At 33.1% G+C, this 17027-nt stretch overlaps 1 protein-coding gene across 4 annotated transcripts in view; it reads left to right on the forward strand.

Annotated features, from left to right (window-relative positions):
• CCDC91 (coiled-coil domain containing 91) overlaps positions 1–17027 on the forward strand; it is a 378567-nt gene that overhangs the window by 174219 nt on the left and 187321 nt on the right. For all 4 annotated transcript variants that reach the window (XM_024733359.1, XM_024733361.1, XM_024733360.1 and 1 more), the window contains exon 7: positions 14792–14869. In XM_024733359.1, coding sequence (XP_024589127.1) covers positions 14792–14869 — 78 coding nt within the window. The remainder of the gene's footprint in view (positions 1–14791; positions 14870–17027) is intronic.

Here is a 17027-nt window from a genome sequence, read left to right on the forward strand (position 1 = left end):
TGGTACCTTTTTGCTTAATGTATCCTTTCTCAGTTTTTCTCTCTTCCTCTTGCATTTTACCATGAGCAGCAAGGAGAAACAAGGCCACACCTTCAATACTTTGTTTAGAAGACTGTGACTAAATGTGGAATTTCATCATATTCTCTGGGATGATAGCTTTCTCTACTATGCTCTTCACTTCCTTTGAGCCCTTACTAGAATCACCTTCAGTGTCCATATTTCTAGGAACCATCTCTTCAAAACAGCCTAGGCTTTTTCTGTCTTGCACCTCAAAATTCTTCCTCTATCCAGTTTCCAAGCCACTTTCACATTTTTAGGTATTTGTTACAGTATCACCCCTGTTCTCAGCACTGAAATCTGTATTAGTTTCCTAAAGCTGCTATTACAAAGTTCCACAAACTCGATGGCTTAAAACAGCAGAAATTTATTCTCTCACAGTTATTGAAGTCAGAAATCTAAAATCAACACGTCGGCAGGCCTGTGCTTCCTCCAAAAGGTTCTAAGGGGAGAATCTTTCCTTGCCACTTTCTGCTTCTGCTGACATCTGATGTTCGTTGCCTTAAAGCAGCTGAAGTCCATTTCTTCCTCCATCTTCCTATGGCCTTCATCCCTGTATCTCTGTGTCTCAAATCTCACTCTCCTTTCTTATAAGGGAACAAATCTTAAGGCTTGGGGCCCACTTTTCATCCAAGATAATCTTATCTTGGGATACCAAAGACCCTATTTCCAAATAAAACTACATTCACAGATACCAGAGCTCAGGATGTGAATGAACATAGCTTATTTTGGGGCGTGGTGGTGGTGTCACAATTCAACCCACTACAAGCACCAAAGATGAATCTCAGTGTCTTTTAAAATGTGAAGGCAAATCATAATACTGTGGACAGAAACACTCAGAATATGAAGACAAATGACCAAAACATTAAAAAGTGATTTTTATTAAGCCATTTTTCTTTTCTCAATCAAAATGTTAAGTATTTTGAGAAACAGTGTTGTTAGAAAGTCCCTTTCTGTTACCAGAATTAAAATATAGCCAAACTTTGGAGAGTAGGCTTAAGGTGGGAAAAGTCATAAGAAATTAGAAGAATTTTGAAGAGGTTCACATCCTTATTGAATTGGATGATGTTTGTAGATATATACATAAGGCATAAGTTTTTCCCATTAACTTTTGCAAACTGTCTGCTCTTCCCTCTTTTCCTCCCTCCTCTCCATCCCTCCTTCCTTCCTCCCTCCCTCTTTTCCTTCATCTTTTTTTTTTTTTTCCTCCCCTTCTCCTTTCCATTCCTTTCTTTTGTCCTCTGTTTGGCTTGAGTTAGTTTTGAGCATCTGCTTCTCAAGGCACTTTGTCTTTGAAGACTTTAACAAAGTCGAAGATAAATAGTAATTTCTTTTAAATGTGGCGCAGAGTGGAGTTCCTGCCTTTCCTCTTAGAGCAAATAATAAGGTGACATTGAAGTAGCAGTGGGAGTAGAGCCAATCCAATCAACAAATTAGCCAGGAATTTAGCCAAAGTTATGCAAGAGACCGTATTCTCAGACTTTGCAGGATTTGGCCTTTATTCTTTAACAGATTGTAGTTGGTAGAGGAGATGTTGTGCTAATGGAGAAATGATAATGACAACAATAATGACACTGTTATAAACATATCATCTTCTCTTATGAATTTCACTTGAGTAGTTGTTTCCATCTTTAGAACAAGAAATTAGCTGTGGCCTGCTTATTCATTTCTCATTTGCTAACTACTAATTCTTTCTTAAAAGTTTGGTTTAGACATGGACATGACATTGCCATATCTGGGTTTTGTAAGCATATAGAAAATCCATTACTTCTGTGCTGGTGTGAACACATTGTGGGGTTCTTTGCATACCTTCATCATTGTATCTGTTAGAAAACTTCCAGAAGTTTGTTTTTTTATCTTGTTTTTGATTGAGAGGAGGCCACAAAGCTGATGGTTCTAGATCTGTGTGCTGATGAAATCCATGCAGTGTTAAGGTGGCCATTAACGGGATAGGGCCAGAGATGAAAATTAATCCTTTGAAAGATTTTGGAAATCTTACACTAAAGGGACACACATATTAAGGGTGTCTGTTTCAGTACTGGGTACAGTTTATTATGACACTAATGCTTTATTTCCATATGTAATATTACTTTATACTTTATGGCACTAATGCTTTATTTCCATATGTAATATTACTTTATACTTTATGGCACTAATGCTTTATTTCCATATGTAATATTACTTTATACTTTATGGCACTAATGCTTTATTTCCATATGTAATATTACTTTATACTTTTAGACTGATTCTTTCATGCTTGTGTTATATTTTTTTCCTATTTTATATTTGGCTAAATATTTGAATTAGTCTGTGAAACTAACTTGGTAAGATTTTGAAGGATTCTGTCATGTGTTGTTGTTACTGATTGTATAGGGAAACTAAGAAATGAGATAGAGTGAGGAGGTAAAGATTAAACATTTATTCAGTGAGAAAGACTTATGCTGTGTCATGCCAGTAAAACCTGCTTTCTTTTAGAAACCAGCTAAGCTTGTTGCAGCTGTCAAATGTGGGGTGAGAGATGGAGAGGTCGTGTTTTGCTGTTTTTGTTCTGTTTTGATAAAGTAGGTGCCTATGGGATAATCTCATCTACTTTGTGCTTCTCTGACATTTACGATTAGGCCATGTTGGTATGTTGGATTCTTCAGATTTTGGTTGGGAGGATTTTATACCATTTCTCAGTCAGAACCTTTCAGTGCATTGGTTAGATGTTATCCCACTACCTGCATTTTGATTTCTTGCCCTGCACATTTCCTTTTGGAATATCTGGAGATGTTTATGGCTGCCTTATCCAATATAGTTGATTAGTTATTTTGTAAGGGATATAATCTTGTGGCTTCAGAGAAAGTGGTAATGAAGCGTGTATTAGGAAACCTTTCTCAATCAAACTATATTAGCTAATTATGTTCTGCTAATTATGTTCCATCTAATTATAGACTTGCTCTTGGCCAAAGAATTTGGAAGGTAAAAAGCAACTGCTTTCTAATGGGTGGAATAGAATGGCTGATTGGACTTTGGAGTTTCCTTTCTCCTGTCCCTCCCTCCGTCTATTCTTTCCTTCCTACCTTCCTTCCTTCTCTCTTTTGTTAAAGTACTGTAGTAAGTCATTCCAAATACATCAGCCAAATGTTCACTTTTACCATCTTTGTTGGAGAGGATTCTGCTGCTATGCATGGATTAACTTATTAGAGGTGATTAGTATGGGTTCTACTTGATTTCACACTGACCAGCGATAATATAATGTGAATTACAAAATGTTCTTCCCATAAGCTTGGGCTTAAAATTTTTTTTTTGTATGAATTGTGATTCAAATATCTGAATTGAGTTTTGTCATCAATATAGCAATGAAATTTTAAAGTTATTTTTAAAACATTGCTAATTTCTCATTTTCCCATGAAGCATCTATATTTGTTAATTATGTGGTTCCTATTGACATATGTATTTATTCAAAGATAATTTTTCAACACCAATCACGTGCAGGCATATTAAAACTATTAGACCTATGTATATTTAATAACTTCGGCAAGAGATTGGTATTGGAGTGATTGTGGGTAGTAGCGAATTGATTAGAATGTGCTTCTGATGATGTTTGAAAAGCACCTTACACATTTTTGTCAGACCAGAATTTCTGGTTGACAGTAATGAATTGGTGAATGACTATTTCAAGTTTTACCAAGAGTGACCCGTTTATGTCTTGTTTTCATCTGAAGGAGTGACTTATGACACGTTAGTTATTTTTATATAGAAAACAAACCTGTTGAGGAGCAGTTTGGAATATACTCAAATAGTTCAGTCTTTGTCATGATATTTTTCAATAAACATTGGGCTGGCTATCAGAAGATGTGATTTAGGCCTCACCCTGCCCTTATGGATAACTCAGTGATCTTGAACAAACTTCTTAGCCTCTCTAGGCCTCAGTTTCCTCATTTGTAAAATGAATACATTGGAATAGCTTACCTTTGAAGTCTCTTCTTGTTTAAAAGTCTGTAGTTTTATTTAAGGTGAGAGCATTTTTCTGAATCTTCCCTTTGTAGTGATAGTTTTGGGTTTGACATTTTGAAAGAAAGCTATCATTGAGGTCAAATTTGGTTTTGACTACTTTGAAGAGAAGTTGTAAGTTTCTGGCTCTATATTCTTGAAATAAGAATTTCAGGCCATGTATGACTCTTTGGTTATTCCTGTGTTTTTCTTTTGGTAACTGGGCAGCCTGGACTGTTACAATGTGGTTGTATGATTAACATCAGTAACTTTGAAGTAAGCAAAGTGGGTTGATTGATCTGATTTTAGCATACAATATCATAGAATAGCATTAAGAAATTTGGAAGTGTATTTTAGAAATGATTTAATCCAACCCTCATTTATTAGAAACGTTCCCAAAGATGTTAATTAATTAATGTGTTTATTAATTTAAATTCTGGGCTTATATCAGGAAAAGAGCATTGATCATAATCTCATTCATTCATTCAACAAACAGATATGTGAACCTATTAAGTAGCCTCCTTTTTGGAGACCAAGTTTTAAATACATTTTTAACATTCTTACTATGATGTTAAATAACTCTCTCCGATGAAGAATGAAACACTCTTCTCACTTCCCAAATGTATTTGGCCTTCAAATCCTTTCCATTCAATCTCTTTTTTATTCAGTTCTTATTTACTGAACAGACAATATATACAAGGCACCATTTGAGATACGTGTATTGAATGGCAAGTGAAATTTCACCTTCCCAAATTGAACTTAATGTTAGACTTTGAAATCTGCCTAGTATCTGTCTTGTCCTAACCTTCTCAAGTGCCGTAGTGCTAGAGTGCCATCAGTATCTTCCCCAATATATAAGGGAGACTGGCAATGAAGAATAAGTACAAAACAATAAGTAGTGATAGGAGCAATGATTAAAAATAAAGCATGACTAGTGGACAATGATGAGTGTGCACTATTTTATACACAGTGGGTCAGGGAACATCTCTCTGGTACACTGGTTTTTGAGTAGTATCCAAAGGAAATGAGTGTGGGATATCTGGGGTGAAGAGTATATCAAGCATCGCGAATAACAAGTTCAATAGCCTTATGGTAAGAATGTGCTTATAACGACTTGAGGAAGGCCAATGACAACAGATAGAGAGACTTAGGTAGAGAGGGGTATAGCTTTGGGTTATGGGAGGGATTATAGAGTTTATTTGCAGTAATGTGGAAGCTACTTAGGAATGTTGATCAGATGTGTGATATTTCATTATTTAACAGATATTTATTGAGCATCCACACTGTGCCTGCTACTATTTTAGGTGCTGTGGATATTGTGGTGAACGATTCCTGCCATCATAAAACTTACATTCTTTGTGATTGCAGTTTTAAAGGACTGTTTTGGCTGCAGTATTGGAGGAAGGGCAGACTCAAAGAGGCAAAGATGTTGGGAAATGATTGTGGTGTGGACTAGAGAAGTAGCAGTGGCAGTGTTGACCAGTGCTCAGACTTTAGATCATGAGATGGAGATATTAGGTTTAAATAAGTAAAATAAATGAACCGATATTTGCAAAGGGTTTAGAACAGTGCCTGGCACACAGTCATATTATTTCAGAGTCTGTTAAAGAAATAAATATAACGATCAAGCCAGTAGGACTTCTGAGGTATTGCATGTGGATTGTGAGGGAAAAAAGGAGAGAAATTAAAAACGATTTTAGGATTTTTTGTTTGAGCAACTGGAAGTTTGGTGGAGGAAAATAAAAGGTTTGACATTGGACATGTTAACTTTGAGATTTCTTATAGATATATGTTTAAAGATGTTAATAGGCAGCTAGATAAATAAATCTGAGGGTCAGCCATGGCAGGGTTGGATATATAATTTGAGTTGTACATTGATAATACTTAAGGTTAATTAGAAGTTGAATAGTTAAAGAAGAGATCTCATCCTCGGGGAACTCCTACATTTCAAGATTGGGGCAATGAAAAGGAGCCAACAGGACAGACTGAGAAGGAGAAGAACCAAGTAAAGAAAATATTTCAAGAACGATAAGGGGTGGATTTGGCATGGTGATTGGCAGCAGCAGAGGCATAGTTTTTGAATCTTTCAGATTTCCTTACAAAATTAGACTAAGATAAAGGAAAAAAAATCCATAAACACCATCTTCAAAAGAAAAAAAGAGATGACAGTTGTGTTTATATGAATTCTGGAGCACAAGCTGGTAGAGCTGAACTATTGACAGCAACAAGACGTGCATGTCTATCACATCTGTGCTTGAGTGATGGAGGGGAACATAAATGGGATTTAGGGTGGTCGTGAGGGCCTAGAGACCCAAATATTGACACCCCAAAAGAAACAGTTCCCAATCAGAGTAGGGGAGTTAGAAGACAGATCTGAGGACAACAGCTAAAACTGGCTGAGTGCTCTGAGTCCTCATTTCTTTTGGAAATACCGAGAAAGTACCCTTCTTAAAGTACAGAGGTGCATGGTAAGGGGAATGGTAGGGAGTAGTACAGACACTGAAGGAAGGAGAATGTTCAGATACTGGTAAGGGAGGGGTTCAGAGAAAGCAGATATCAGAAAGTACTGGAGAAGTGGCTACCCTGGAAAAAATTTTAATTACCTTATAATAGCAATAGAAGAGGGAGCCCTAGAATCGTGAAACTGGGAGAGTTCTTCAGGCTAACCTCAACTCCTTATTCAGGAATACCTACGGGTGAACTGGTACGTGGATACGAGAAAAGGATTGTTGTGGAACTGAGTACAACGATGGAAGCATTTGAAGAATAGCATAAATCAGAAGTAGAATGGTTCAGAAATGAGAAAAGAGGAATTAAATAAGAAGATATAGCTGATAGACAAAAAAAAGAATTAGACATAAAAGAAAAAATTCTAAAATGAAGACGAAGCTTGAAAGAAAAGAAGAGTAAATGTAATACTATAGAAAGAAGAAAATAATAAAGCATGGCAAAAAGAAAAATGAAAACTATCACGTAAATGAAGAAAGAATTTGAGAGAAAGGAATAACTATAGAAAACAAGCAAACCCAATCCAATATGAGTATAACTGGAGGCCCTAAAGAGGAAAACTAAAGAGGTGAAACAGAGCTATATGAAAAATGTAATTCAGCCACCTTACAGGAAATAAAAGAAGGCCTATTTTGAAAGTGCACATGTGTACCTGGGAAAATAGACCCCAGCCAATTATGAGATACAATCTAGTGACTTTAAAGAAAGTATCCTTCAAAAGAACACCTTGGAAGTCTGTAACTACAATGACTCTGCTTTTTGGTTTGCTCAGGATAGTTCTTATTTATCCTAGTTATCCTAGTGCAGTTATTAATAGAAACCCTTTTATTCTCAAAAGTGACTCTGGAAGAGAAATTGTATAATCAATCTAAATATAAAATAAAGAAAATTAGATCCATGGCAGACTTTTAAAAAAACACTTTATACCAAAAAATAATGTAACATAATTAAGATATTCAAAGAAAGAAAATGTGAATCAGGATTTATATACAGCTAACTGATTTTCAATTTTAAAAGCTGCAAGTGGTTCGTGGCATTCAAAAAGAGAATGTTATTCTCTTGGTTGTTTATGAGGAATCTTTCACCCCACTGAATTCCAAGAAGTAAAATTATAAAACCAGCATTCTCTGATCAGAATGAAACAAAATTAGAAATGAATAACAAAATCAAAGAAAAACACCTTTCAGTTTAGAAATTAAATTGATACTATTTCTTTCTTGCATGTGTGTTTTTTTTGTATTAGGATAAAATTTGCATAATATAAAATTCACCATTTAAAATATTTTAAAGTGTAGAGTTTAGTGTTTTTTAGTATATTCACAATGTTGTTGTATTGTCACTAGTATCTAGTGCCAGATAGTGTCATCACCTCAAGAAGAAGCCCTGTGTGCATTAATCAGTTCTTCCCTAGTTCCCTCTCCCCCAGCACCTGGCAATTGCTAATGTACTTGCTGTCTCTAGATTTACCTATTTTGGACATTTCATATAAAATGAAATCATGCAATATGTGGCCAGTTGTGTCTAGCTACTTCCACTTAGCATAATGGTTTCAAGGTTCTTCCATGTTAAAGCATGTATCGTTTCATTCCTTTTATGGGTGAATAATATTCCCTTGTATGGATAATACTTCATTTTGTTTATTTATTAGCTGCTGAACATTTACATTGTTTTTACTTTTTTTGCTATTATTAATAATGCTGATAGAACATTTGTGTCCAAGGTTTTGTGTGAATGTATATTTTCAGTGCCGTTAGGTATATAACTAGGAGTGAAATTTCTGGGACATTTGGTAAGTCTATGTTTAATTTTTTTGAGGAACTGCGAAAATGTTTTTCACTGTGGAAACACCATTTTACATTTCAGCCAGCAAGGTGTGAGGGTCTCAGTTTCTCCACCTCCTTGCCAACACTTATTTTCTGTCTATTTAGTTATAGCCATGCTAGTGGATGCCAGTGGTTTTGACTTGAATTTCATAATGGCTAATGGTGTTGAACGTTTGTATCTTTGCAGAAATATCAACTCAAGTTCTTTGCCTATTTTTAAAATTTGGTTGTCTTTTTGTTGCTGAGTTATGAGAGTTGTATACATTCTGGATACCAGACCTTTCTTAGATATATTATTTACACATATTTAGTGGGCTGCTTTTTTGCTTCCTTGATACTGTCCTTTGATGCACAAAGTTTTAAATTTATGTATTTTTAAAATCGTTCACTTGTGCTTATAGTGTCATATTTTTAGAAACTGTTGCCTAATCCAAGGTTACAAAGGTATGCACCTATTTTTCCTACAAGAATTTAATAGTTTTAGCTTTTATATTAAGGAATTTGATTTATTTTGAGTTAATATTTATACATATGTGAAGTGAGGTTCCAGATTTATCCTTTTGCATGTGTGTCTAGTTATCCCACCATCATTTGCTGATAAGGTTGTTCTCTTGCTATTGAATTGACTTGTTTACTTTTGTCAAAAATCAATTGGTTATAGATGTATGGGATTATTTTGGGAGTCTCATTTTTGTTTTCCACTGGACTCTCTGTCCTTATGCCAGTACCACACTGTTTTGGTTACTTCAGCTTTGTGCTAAGTTTTGAAATTGGGAAGTATAAGTCCACCAACTTTGCTCTTCTTTTTCAAGATTATTTTAACTACTCATAATCCTTTGCAATTCTATATGAATTTTAGGATGAGCTTGTCTGATTCTGCAAAATAAAGTCACTGGTATTTTGATAGGGATTTTATTGAATCTACAGATAAATTTTGGGATTAACGAGTAAGTCTTCCAATCCAGGAACACGGGATGTCTTTACATGTTTTAAGACTCTACAATGTTTTGTCGTTTGTAGTGTAAAAGTTTTATACATCTTTGGTAAAAAAATATTTCTAAGTATTTTATCATTTTTCATACTATTGTAAATGGAATTGTTTTCTTTATTTCATATTTAGTTTGTTCATTGCAAGTATATAGAAATACAACTGATTTTTGTCTTGACCTTGTTTCTTATAACTTTGTTTAACTTATTAGATTTAATAGTGTTTTGTTTATTAGGTCTAATAATTTTTTACAGTTTCCCATGTGTAAAATCATGTCTTCTGAAAATAAGGATAGTTTTACTTCTTCATTTCTGATATAATAATTTCCAAGGATGCCTTTTATTTATTTTTCTTGCCTAATGCCCTTGCTAGAATTTCAGTATAATGTTTAATAGAGGTGGCAAGAGTGTACAGCCTTGTCTTGTTCCTGATATTAGGGGAAAGTTTTTAGTCTGACCATATTATGATGTTAGCTGTGGGTTTTTCACAAATGCCCTTTATCAGGTTGAGGATACTGTATTTTATTCCTAGTTTGTTGAGTATTTTTATAGTGAAAATATGCTTGATCTTGTCACTCTTCTTCTGCATACTGAGATGATCATGTGGGGTTTTATTTCCTTCATTGTTTAAATGTGGTGTATTAAATGGATTGCTTTTTGTATGTTGGACCACCTTTGCATTCCTGAGATAAATTACACTTGATCCTAGGTGTAGTCTTTTTAATATGCTGTTGGATTCTGCTTGCTGCTATTTTTCTGAGGAATTTTTCATCCATATTCATAAGACACATCACTTCGTCTTTTTTTGTGTTGTCTTTGTGTGGCTTTGGATTAGTGTAATATTGGCCTCATAGAATGAGTTAGAACATATTTCCTCATCTATTTTGGGGAAAATTATGAAAAATCTTGATGTTAATCCTTTTAATAAACATTTGTTAGAATTCACCACTGAAGTCATCTGAAAGAAGGGATTTTCTTTTTTTTTTTTTTTTTTAGAAGGGATTTTCTTTGTGTGAAGTTTTTTGATTACTGATTTATTCTCTTGTTATAAGTCTGTTTGGTCTTCTATTTCTTCTTGAGTCAATTTTGGTAGTTTACATATTTCTAGGAATTTGTTCATTACAACCTTGTTATCTAATTTATTGGCATACAGTTATTCATAATATTTTCATATGCTCCTTTTTGTTTCTTTAAATTCAGTAGTAAGTCCTTTCCTTCATTCCTGATTTTAATAATTTGAGTCATCTCTTTTTTTTTTTTTTTTTTTCTTGGTCAATCAAGATTTGTCAATATTGTTGACTTTTTTTTAAAGAACCAACTTTGGTCCAGTTGATTTTCTCTATTTTTTTCTATTCTTTTATTTATTTTCTTTCTAATCTTTTTATTTCCTTCATTATGCTTGCTTTGGGTTTAGTTTGCTCTTCTTTTTCTAGTTCTTTAAGGTGAAAGGTTAGGTTATTGATTTGAAATTCTTCTTTTTTATGTATAGATTTTTAATTTTCCTTGTGATTTCTTCTTTTACTCATTGGTTATTTAGGAATGTGTTAATTTCTACACATTTGTGAATTTTCTCAAGTTTCCCACTATTGATTATTTCAAATTTTATTCCCTTATGGTCAAAGAGCATACTTTGACTTCAGTATTTAAAAATGTATTAAGACTTGTTTTGTGGCCTACCATATAGTCTATCCTGGAGATTGTTCCATTTCCACTTGAGAATAATGTGTATTCTGTTGTTGTTGGGTAGAGTATTCTATAGTTTTTTGTTTCTTCTAGTTTGTTTATGTGTTATTTAGCCTTCTATGGTTTCGCTGATCTTTGGTCTAGGGGTTTTGTTCATTATTGAAAAGTAGCAGTAGCAAATGTGATTCTAGTAGCAGCAGTAATAATATCTTATTTTTGTCTTCATTAACAAAATCCTTTCGTACTCATTATCACTTTCAAGTTACTGTATACAGGTTAGTCAATCTTCTGTATTACTAGGCTGAAGATAACTATTATATTTTCATCATCTTTTTGTCCCCAGAGGCTAGCAGAGTCAGGCACATAGTTATTGTTTAAATTAAACATAATGCTTACAAAGAAAATTTGGTATAAACTAATGGCATCTGGGAAAATTTTAGGTGATTGGTAACTGTAAATTTCATGGTACTCTCAGTCTACATTTTCTATCTTGAATGATGATGAATATCACTGAGCATCTCTACATTATGTAAAAATTTCTTATGAAGTACACATTGAATATAATTTCAAAATTTTAGTTCTGATATCTAAAATGATTATAGAAATCCATTATGTCAATAATGAGAATTTCAGCGTAATCCAACAAACATTTGTGAACAGCTGCTGTGTTCTAAGGCACTATGCAAAGCACTGGATTGCTGTTCCTTCTATGTGAGAAGATACAGCCGTTGACTAAGTGTTTATTTTCAATTATAATAAAATATAATGTCATAGAACATTTTGATCATTTATAAAATGTCTATTAGAAAAAAACCTTTTATAAAAATTGCTTAATATAATGTACTCTATGTGTGCCTTAAATGGCACACTAATACTTTTTAATGGTTAATTATTCAGAACATAGTTGTTGAATGATCAAACTTTATAATTGAAATGGTGCATATTCATCTTCAATTTCTAATTACTGAGGTAAAAGATTATATTCTCAGTTTCACTTAGTGGATCTAGGTTAATTTGCTTTGCTTTAGACTGATTAACTCTAGAAAGCTTTCTTGACCTTTTTGGTTCTCAGTTTCAATTCTGAACTGATTAGTTGGTAATAGGTATTGTCAAGAGAGAGAAAAAAAGTAAATTAATATTTAATTAGTTAAGTCTGAAAAATGCTGGTTTTAGTAAAGTTCAACAAATTTCTTTACTTGTGGGTTTGTAGGAGGTCTAATATTTTAATATATATTGTTAATTTCCACAATTTGTTTGACCATGTAACCTGTTTTATATGACTTTGTCATAAATCATTGGTCTTAAGGTATAATATATGCATCCCAAGAACTGCCTAAGATGTTCCACTATGATGTGAAAAGAAAGTGTCAGAAAAATGTTTCTATTTACTTTTTTTTAATCTTAAAAACTAAGAAGAACAAAAACTATGTTAATATTCAGCATAGAAATTGATGCTTTTGCCCTCCTAGGTCATTTTATGAGACAGTCACATACCATTAGTGAGATAACCTGACCTGAATGGGAGTTCCAAAGTGATGAGTTGGTAGTGCTGCCTACATGTGTTTGCTTTTTAGTATAATAGAACGTATGAGCTTGCTTTACCAGGTAATTGGATTTAGCTGCTATGTTATTTAGTTTTTACTGAAACAACTCTGACAGAAATGGGAAAATGACTTTAAAAAGATTGCTACCGTGAGCCATAGATTGATAATCATACCAACAAAAATCAGTGTTTATAATAAGTGCCCTTGTTGGTCCTTTATGTTTAGGCTGTTTTGGGAAAGAATGACTTAGCAACAGAAAGATACATAAAGTGATATACTGGAAATGGCAATTAGAATTTGATAATGAAATAGAACTTGTGAATAAGTAAGGCATAGTAAATGAGGGGAGCTTATAAATGAGAAAGGGGTGGCAGTAAATGAACAGGAACTGTTGGTGTTATCTTTTCCCTAAATATAGTTAATTTTCTCTCCAAGTCCACTGGGGTGATGGTACAGTCATTCAGGGTCCCAGGCTGATAGAGGCCCTGCTGCTCTTCGCAGCACATGACTTTAATTGTCATCTTAGGCATTGACATCAGCAAGCAAATAGGGGGAAAATGGGAATGTGTGGAGGATTGTGTTGGAGGTTTTGGGGTTCAAGCTTGAAATGGTGTACATCACTTCTACCTACCTGACATTCCTAAAATAAATCCCACTTGGTTGAGATGTATTATCTTATTAATGTATTGCTAGATTCCATCTGCTAATATTTTATGTGGAATTTTAGCTTCTGTTTTCATAAAAGAGATTGGTTCATAATTTTATCTTTACAGATTTTAGTATAAGGGATATGCTGTCTTAATAAAATATGTAGGGAAGTATTCCCTCTTTTTTTATTCTCTGGAAGATTTTGTGTAAGGTTTCTGTTACTTGTTTCTTAAATGTTTATTAAAATCAACCTGTTAAATCATCTGGGCTTACGGTTTCCATGGTCGGAAGTTTTATTTTGTTTGGTTTTTAAATTAATACAGGTTCAATTTTTTTAAAACACATATAGGACTTTTCAGAGTTTTTATTTCATCTTCTTTCAGTTTTGTTAAGTTGTGTTTTTTCATAGGAGTTTTTCATTTCATCTAAAATTTCATATTTATTGCTCTAATATTTAATAATACTGCTTATTAGAAATATCTGTAGGTTTTGTAATACCCTGAATTCATGCATAATGTTAGAAATTTTTGTTTTCTATTTTTCTTCATCACTCTATTGTTGCCATCCTGCTACATTTAATTTTTTTCATCTTTCTTTGGATTATTTGTTAACAATTCTTCTGTTACATGTATATTTGATCTTTTTACCTGTCCCATGTCTTTTTAAAGTTTTTTTTTTTTTGTATTTTCCATCACTTATTTCTCTTTCTGCTGTAGTTTCTTTTTTTTCCCCCACTGTCTTTTGGTTCTCTGATCCTGCTTTCTGCTGTTTCACCTACTATTTACCTCATCTATTGTATTGTTAATAATACATTTTTTCTCACTGTAGAATTTCTGTTTTACGAATCCCGGTTCTCTGAAGAAAATCTCAATCCTATCTGTTTTCTCCATTTCTTCTCTATTTTCTTGAATGTATTATTCATACATATTTTAAACTCTTTAATAAGTAATTTCTGAATCACACATGGGTCTGTTTCTTTTGCCTTTTCTGTTTTCTGTTTCTTTGGTCTCATCTGTTACCATCTCTGATAATTTTGCATTGAAAGCTGTACATTGTGTTTGAAAAATTGGAAAGGCTCTGTGTAGGATGTTAACATTCTCCAAAGAGAGGTAAGCCTCTGCTTTCCTAGGAAGGTCGAATGGGGGGTTGATTACCTTAATCCAGTGGTTCTCAAACTTTATTATGTATTAAACTATTGGCATGTATATGTTACTAGAGAAGTAATGGAAAAAAAAAAAAGGTTCTGGCTTGTTGAAGTAACACAGGACCTCCTGTCTCTAGATCCAGGTCCAGAATTGCCAAATGCCCTAAGGGATAACACCATTGCCATGTGTTACCTTACCTCTCAGCATGGTTTTCCTTTCTTAGTTATTGTTTCCCTTTAATTTCTCATTGCCACAGCCCTCCAGAGTGCTTTTAAACAAAACTTTTTTTTTTAATAGTTTTTCTGTTTGTTTGCAGCTGTGTGCCACAAGCTACTCAATCACTTATAGATGCAAAAGTCAATGGTGCGTTGTTATTTTGTCAAAAGAACAAATCATGGCTTAGTTTCTTGCTTTCTTTCAGGAAAAACATAAGCAAGAATTGGAAGACATGAGGAAAGCTGGTCATGAAGCCCTCAGCATTATTGTGGATGAATATAAGGTAGCGGTTTGAGAGTCTGTTTTCTTTATTCTTTTAAACTTTGGCAAACTTTAGTAAAAAAAAATTACACACATAGACATATGCTACACAAATTATAGAATTATAGTGTAGTCTTATTTCGGTATAGAATTCCTTTCAACTGATTAATAAGTGTTCATTGAAAGCATACTTAGTAGATTACAAAGGTAATGCTAGATGTTGCTTTGCATTTGAGAACGTACAGAATGTTTGAGAACACAGGATTGAAGTTTGAAAACAAAATACTGTAGAATTAATTGCTAGATTATTAGCTTGTTTGGTCTTTACTCTGGTTCCACCTTTTGTAGAAAAAAAAAGTGTGATATAAATCTGAAAATTATTGTCATAGCTTTTGTTCTTAAACAAATTAAATAGATTTGGGTACATTTAAGTAATAATAAAAATTATAATAAATGTCAGTATCAGTGATATATGCAGTATTATTCTGGGTAAGCTAAGCCTGCATAAGCTTAATCATTTAAAGTAAATTGAGAGTTTAATAACAAAATTTCCCCCCCCCCTAAATTTCACGTTAGATCATTTTTTTCCACCAGGTAATTAAGGAATACATTCTTGTTGAAATCAAATTCAAAAAATTCTCCCCAGAAGTAACCAGTGAGAATGGTGTGATGTGCATCCTTCTAGAGGTTTTTCTTTATATTTACACACACGTATACTCATGCTGTAAAATTTTGATTTCCTTTTAGAAAAATGTTGTTCTACTCAATCTGTTGTTTTGTTTCTTGCTATATTTACTTGTCAGTATATATTTTCATGTCAGTATATATAAACTTATCCTATTATTGTCATTGTTCTATAGTATTCCACAGTGTGTATATATATATATATATATATATATGTATATATATGTGTTTATACATATATATATACACACACACGTATATGCATATATACAGACGTATATATGCATATACATACACATATATATACATATATGTATATATACAAACACACACACCCCATAATTGGTTTAACTATACCTGTATAAATAGGCATTTAGTTTATTTTTTTATTATTAATTATTACAATAAATGTTTAAAAAATCTTCTACCATATGTGGAATATAGACAATTTTATTGATTCAGCTTCATTCCTAGACATGATAGAAGTTGATTTCATTTTAATTAGCTGATAATTTAATGTCAAAAAGCTTCCTGTAACAAGTCATTTGGATAAAAGTAGAAAAAGAAGTAGATCCAGAATTTAAGTGAAAAGCACTTTTTTAAAAATTCCAAGGTATTAAAATATTTGGTAGGTATTAAAATAATTGGTAGATATGTCTTGGGACACGAAAGGTCATTTTTGTGACCACACTAATATAGAAACTTGTGCCATTGTTGAGAAGGTTATTAAAAAATGGCTGGTTTTTACAGCTGTGATTTTTGGCTCTTTTTTCATAATGTTGTGAATTTTTAGTTCTACTAATACAAACCAGCTTTACAGTTGTTGAGTTGGGGAAAAGTATAGGAACTATTCTGGACCATCTTCTTCTTTTCCTAAGACTAAGGTTTGGAAGAATTAAAATACTGGAATTTACATAATTCTCCTGGCATATTAAGTGATATATTCTTGGATGAATTTATATTTTACTCATTTATATTTATGAATTCTAAGTTAAATGTTTTTTATTTTTTAATTGGGGTATAGTTGTTTTACAGTGTTGTGTTAGTTTCTACTGTATAGCGAAGTGGAGTTCCCTGTGCTATACAGCAGGCCCTCATTAGCCATCCACTTTATACATATTAGTGCATATATGTCAATCCCAATCTCCCAATTCATCCCACGCCCCCTCTTCCTCTCCTTGGTGTCCATACATTTGTTCTCATTTCTGCCTTGCAAACCAATTCATCTGAACCATTTTTCTGGAGTCCACAAATATGCATTAATATGTGATGTTTATTTTTCTGTTTCTGACTTACTTCACTCTGACAGTATCTAAATGTTTTGAAAGTACTTATATTGTTGTGTTTTTCTGAAAAGCACAGCATTTGATACTTAAATTTTTTTTGGCTCTAACTCCACATATTTCCTTTGCTGAAAACGTGTTTATTGTGTATTACTTTGAACACTAGCAATGAATGAGTTTAAAAGTTTATGTAACAACTTTGCAAATATATTT

Source organism: Neophocaena asiaeorientalis, unplaced genomic scaffold, assembly GCF_003031525.2.
Source record: "Neophocaena asiaeorientalis asiaeorientalis breed wild unplaced genomic scaffold, Neophocaena_asiaeorientalis_V1.1 scaffold150, whole genome shotgun sequence".
Taxonomy (NCBI): domain Eukaryota; kingdom Metazoa; phylum Chordata; class Mammalia; order Artiodactyla; family Phocoenidae; genus Neophocaena; species Neophocaena asiaeorientalis.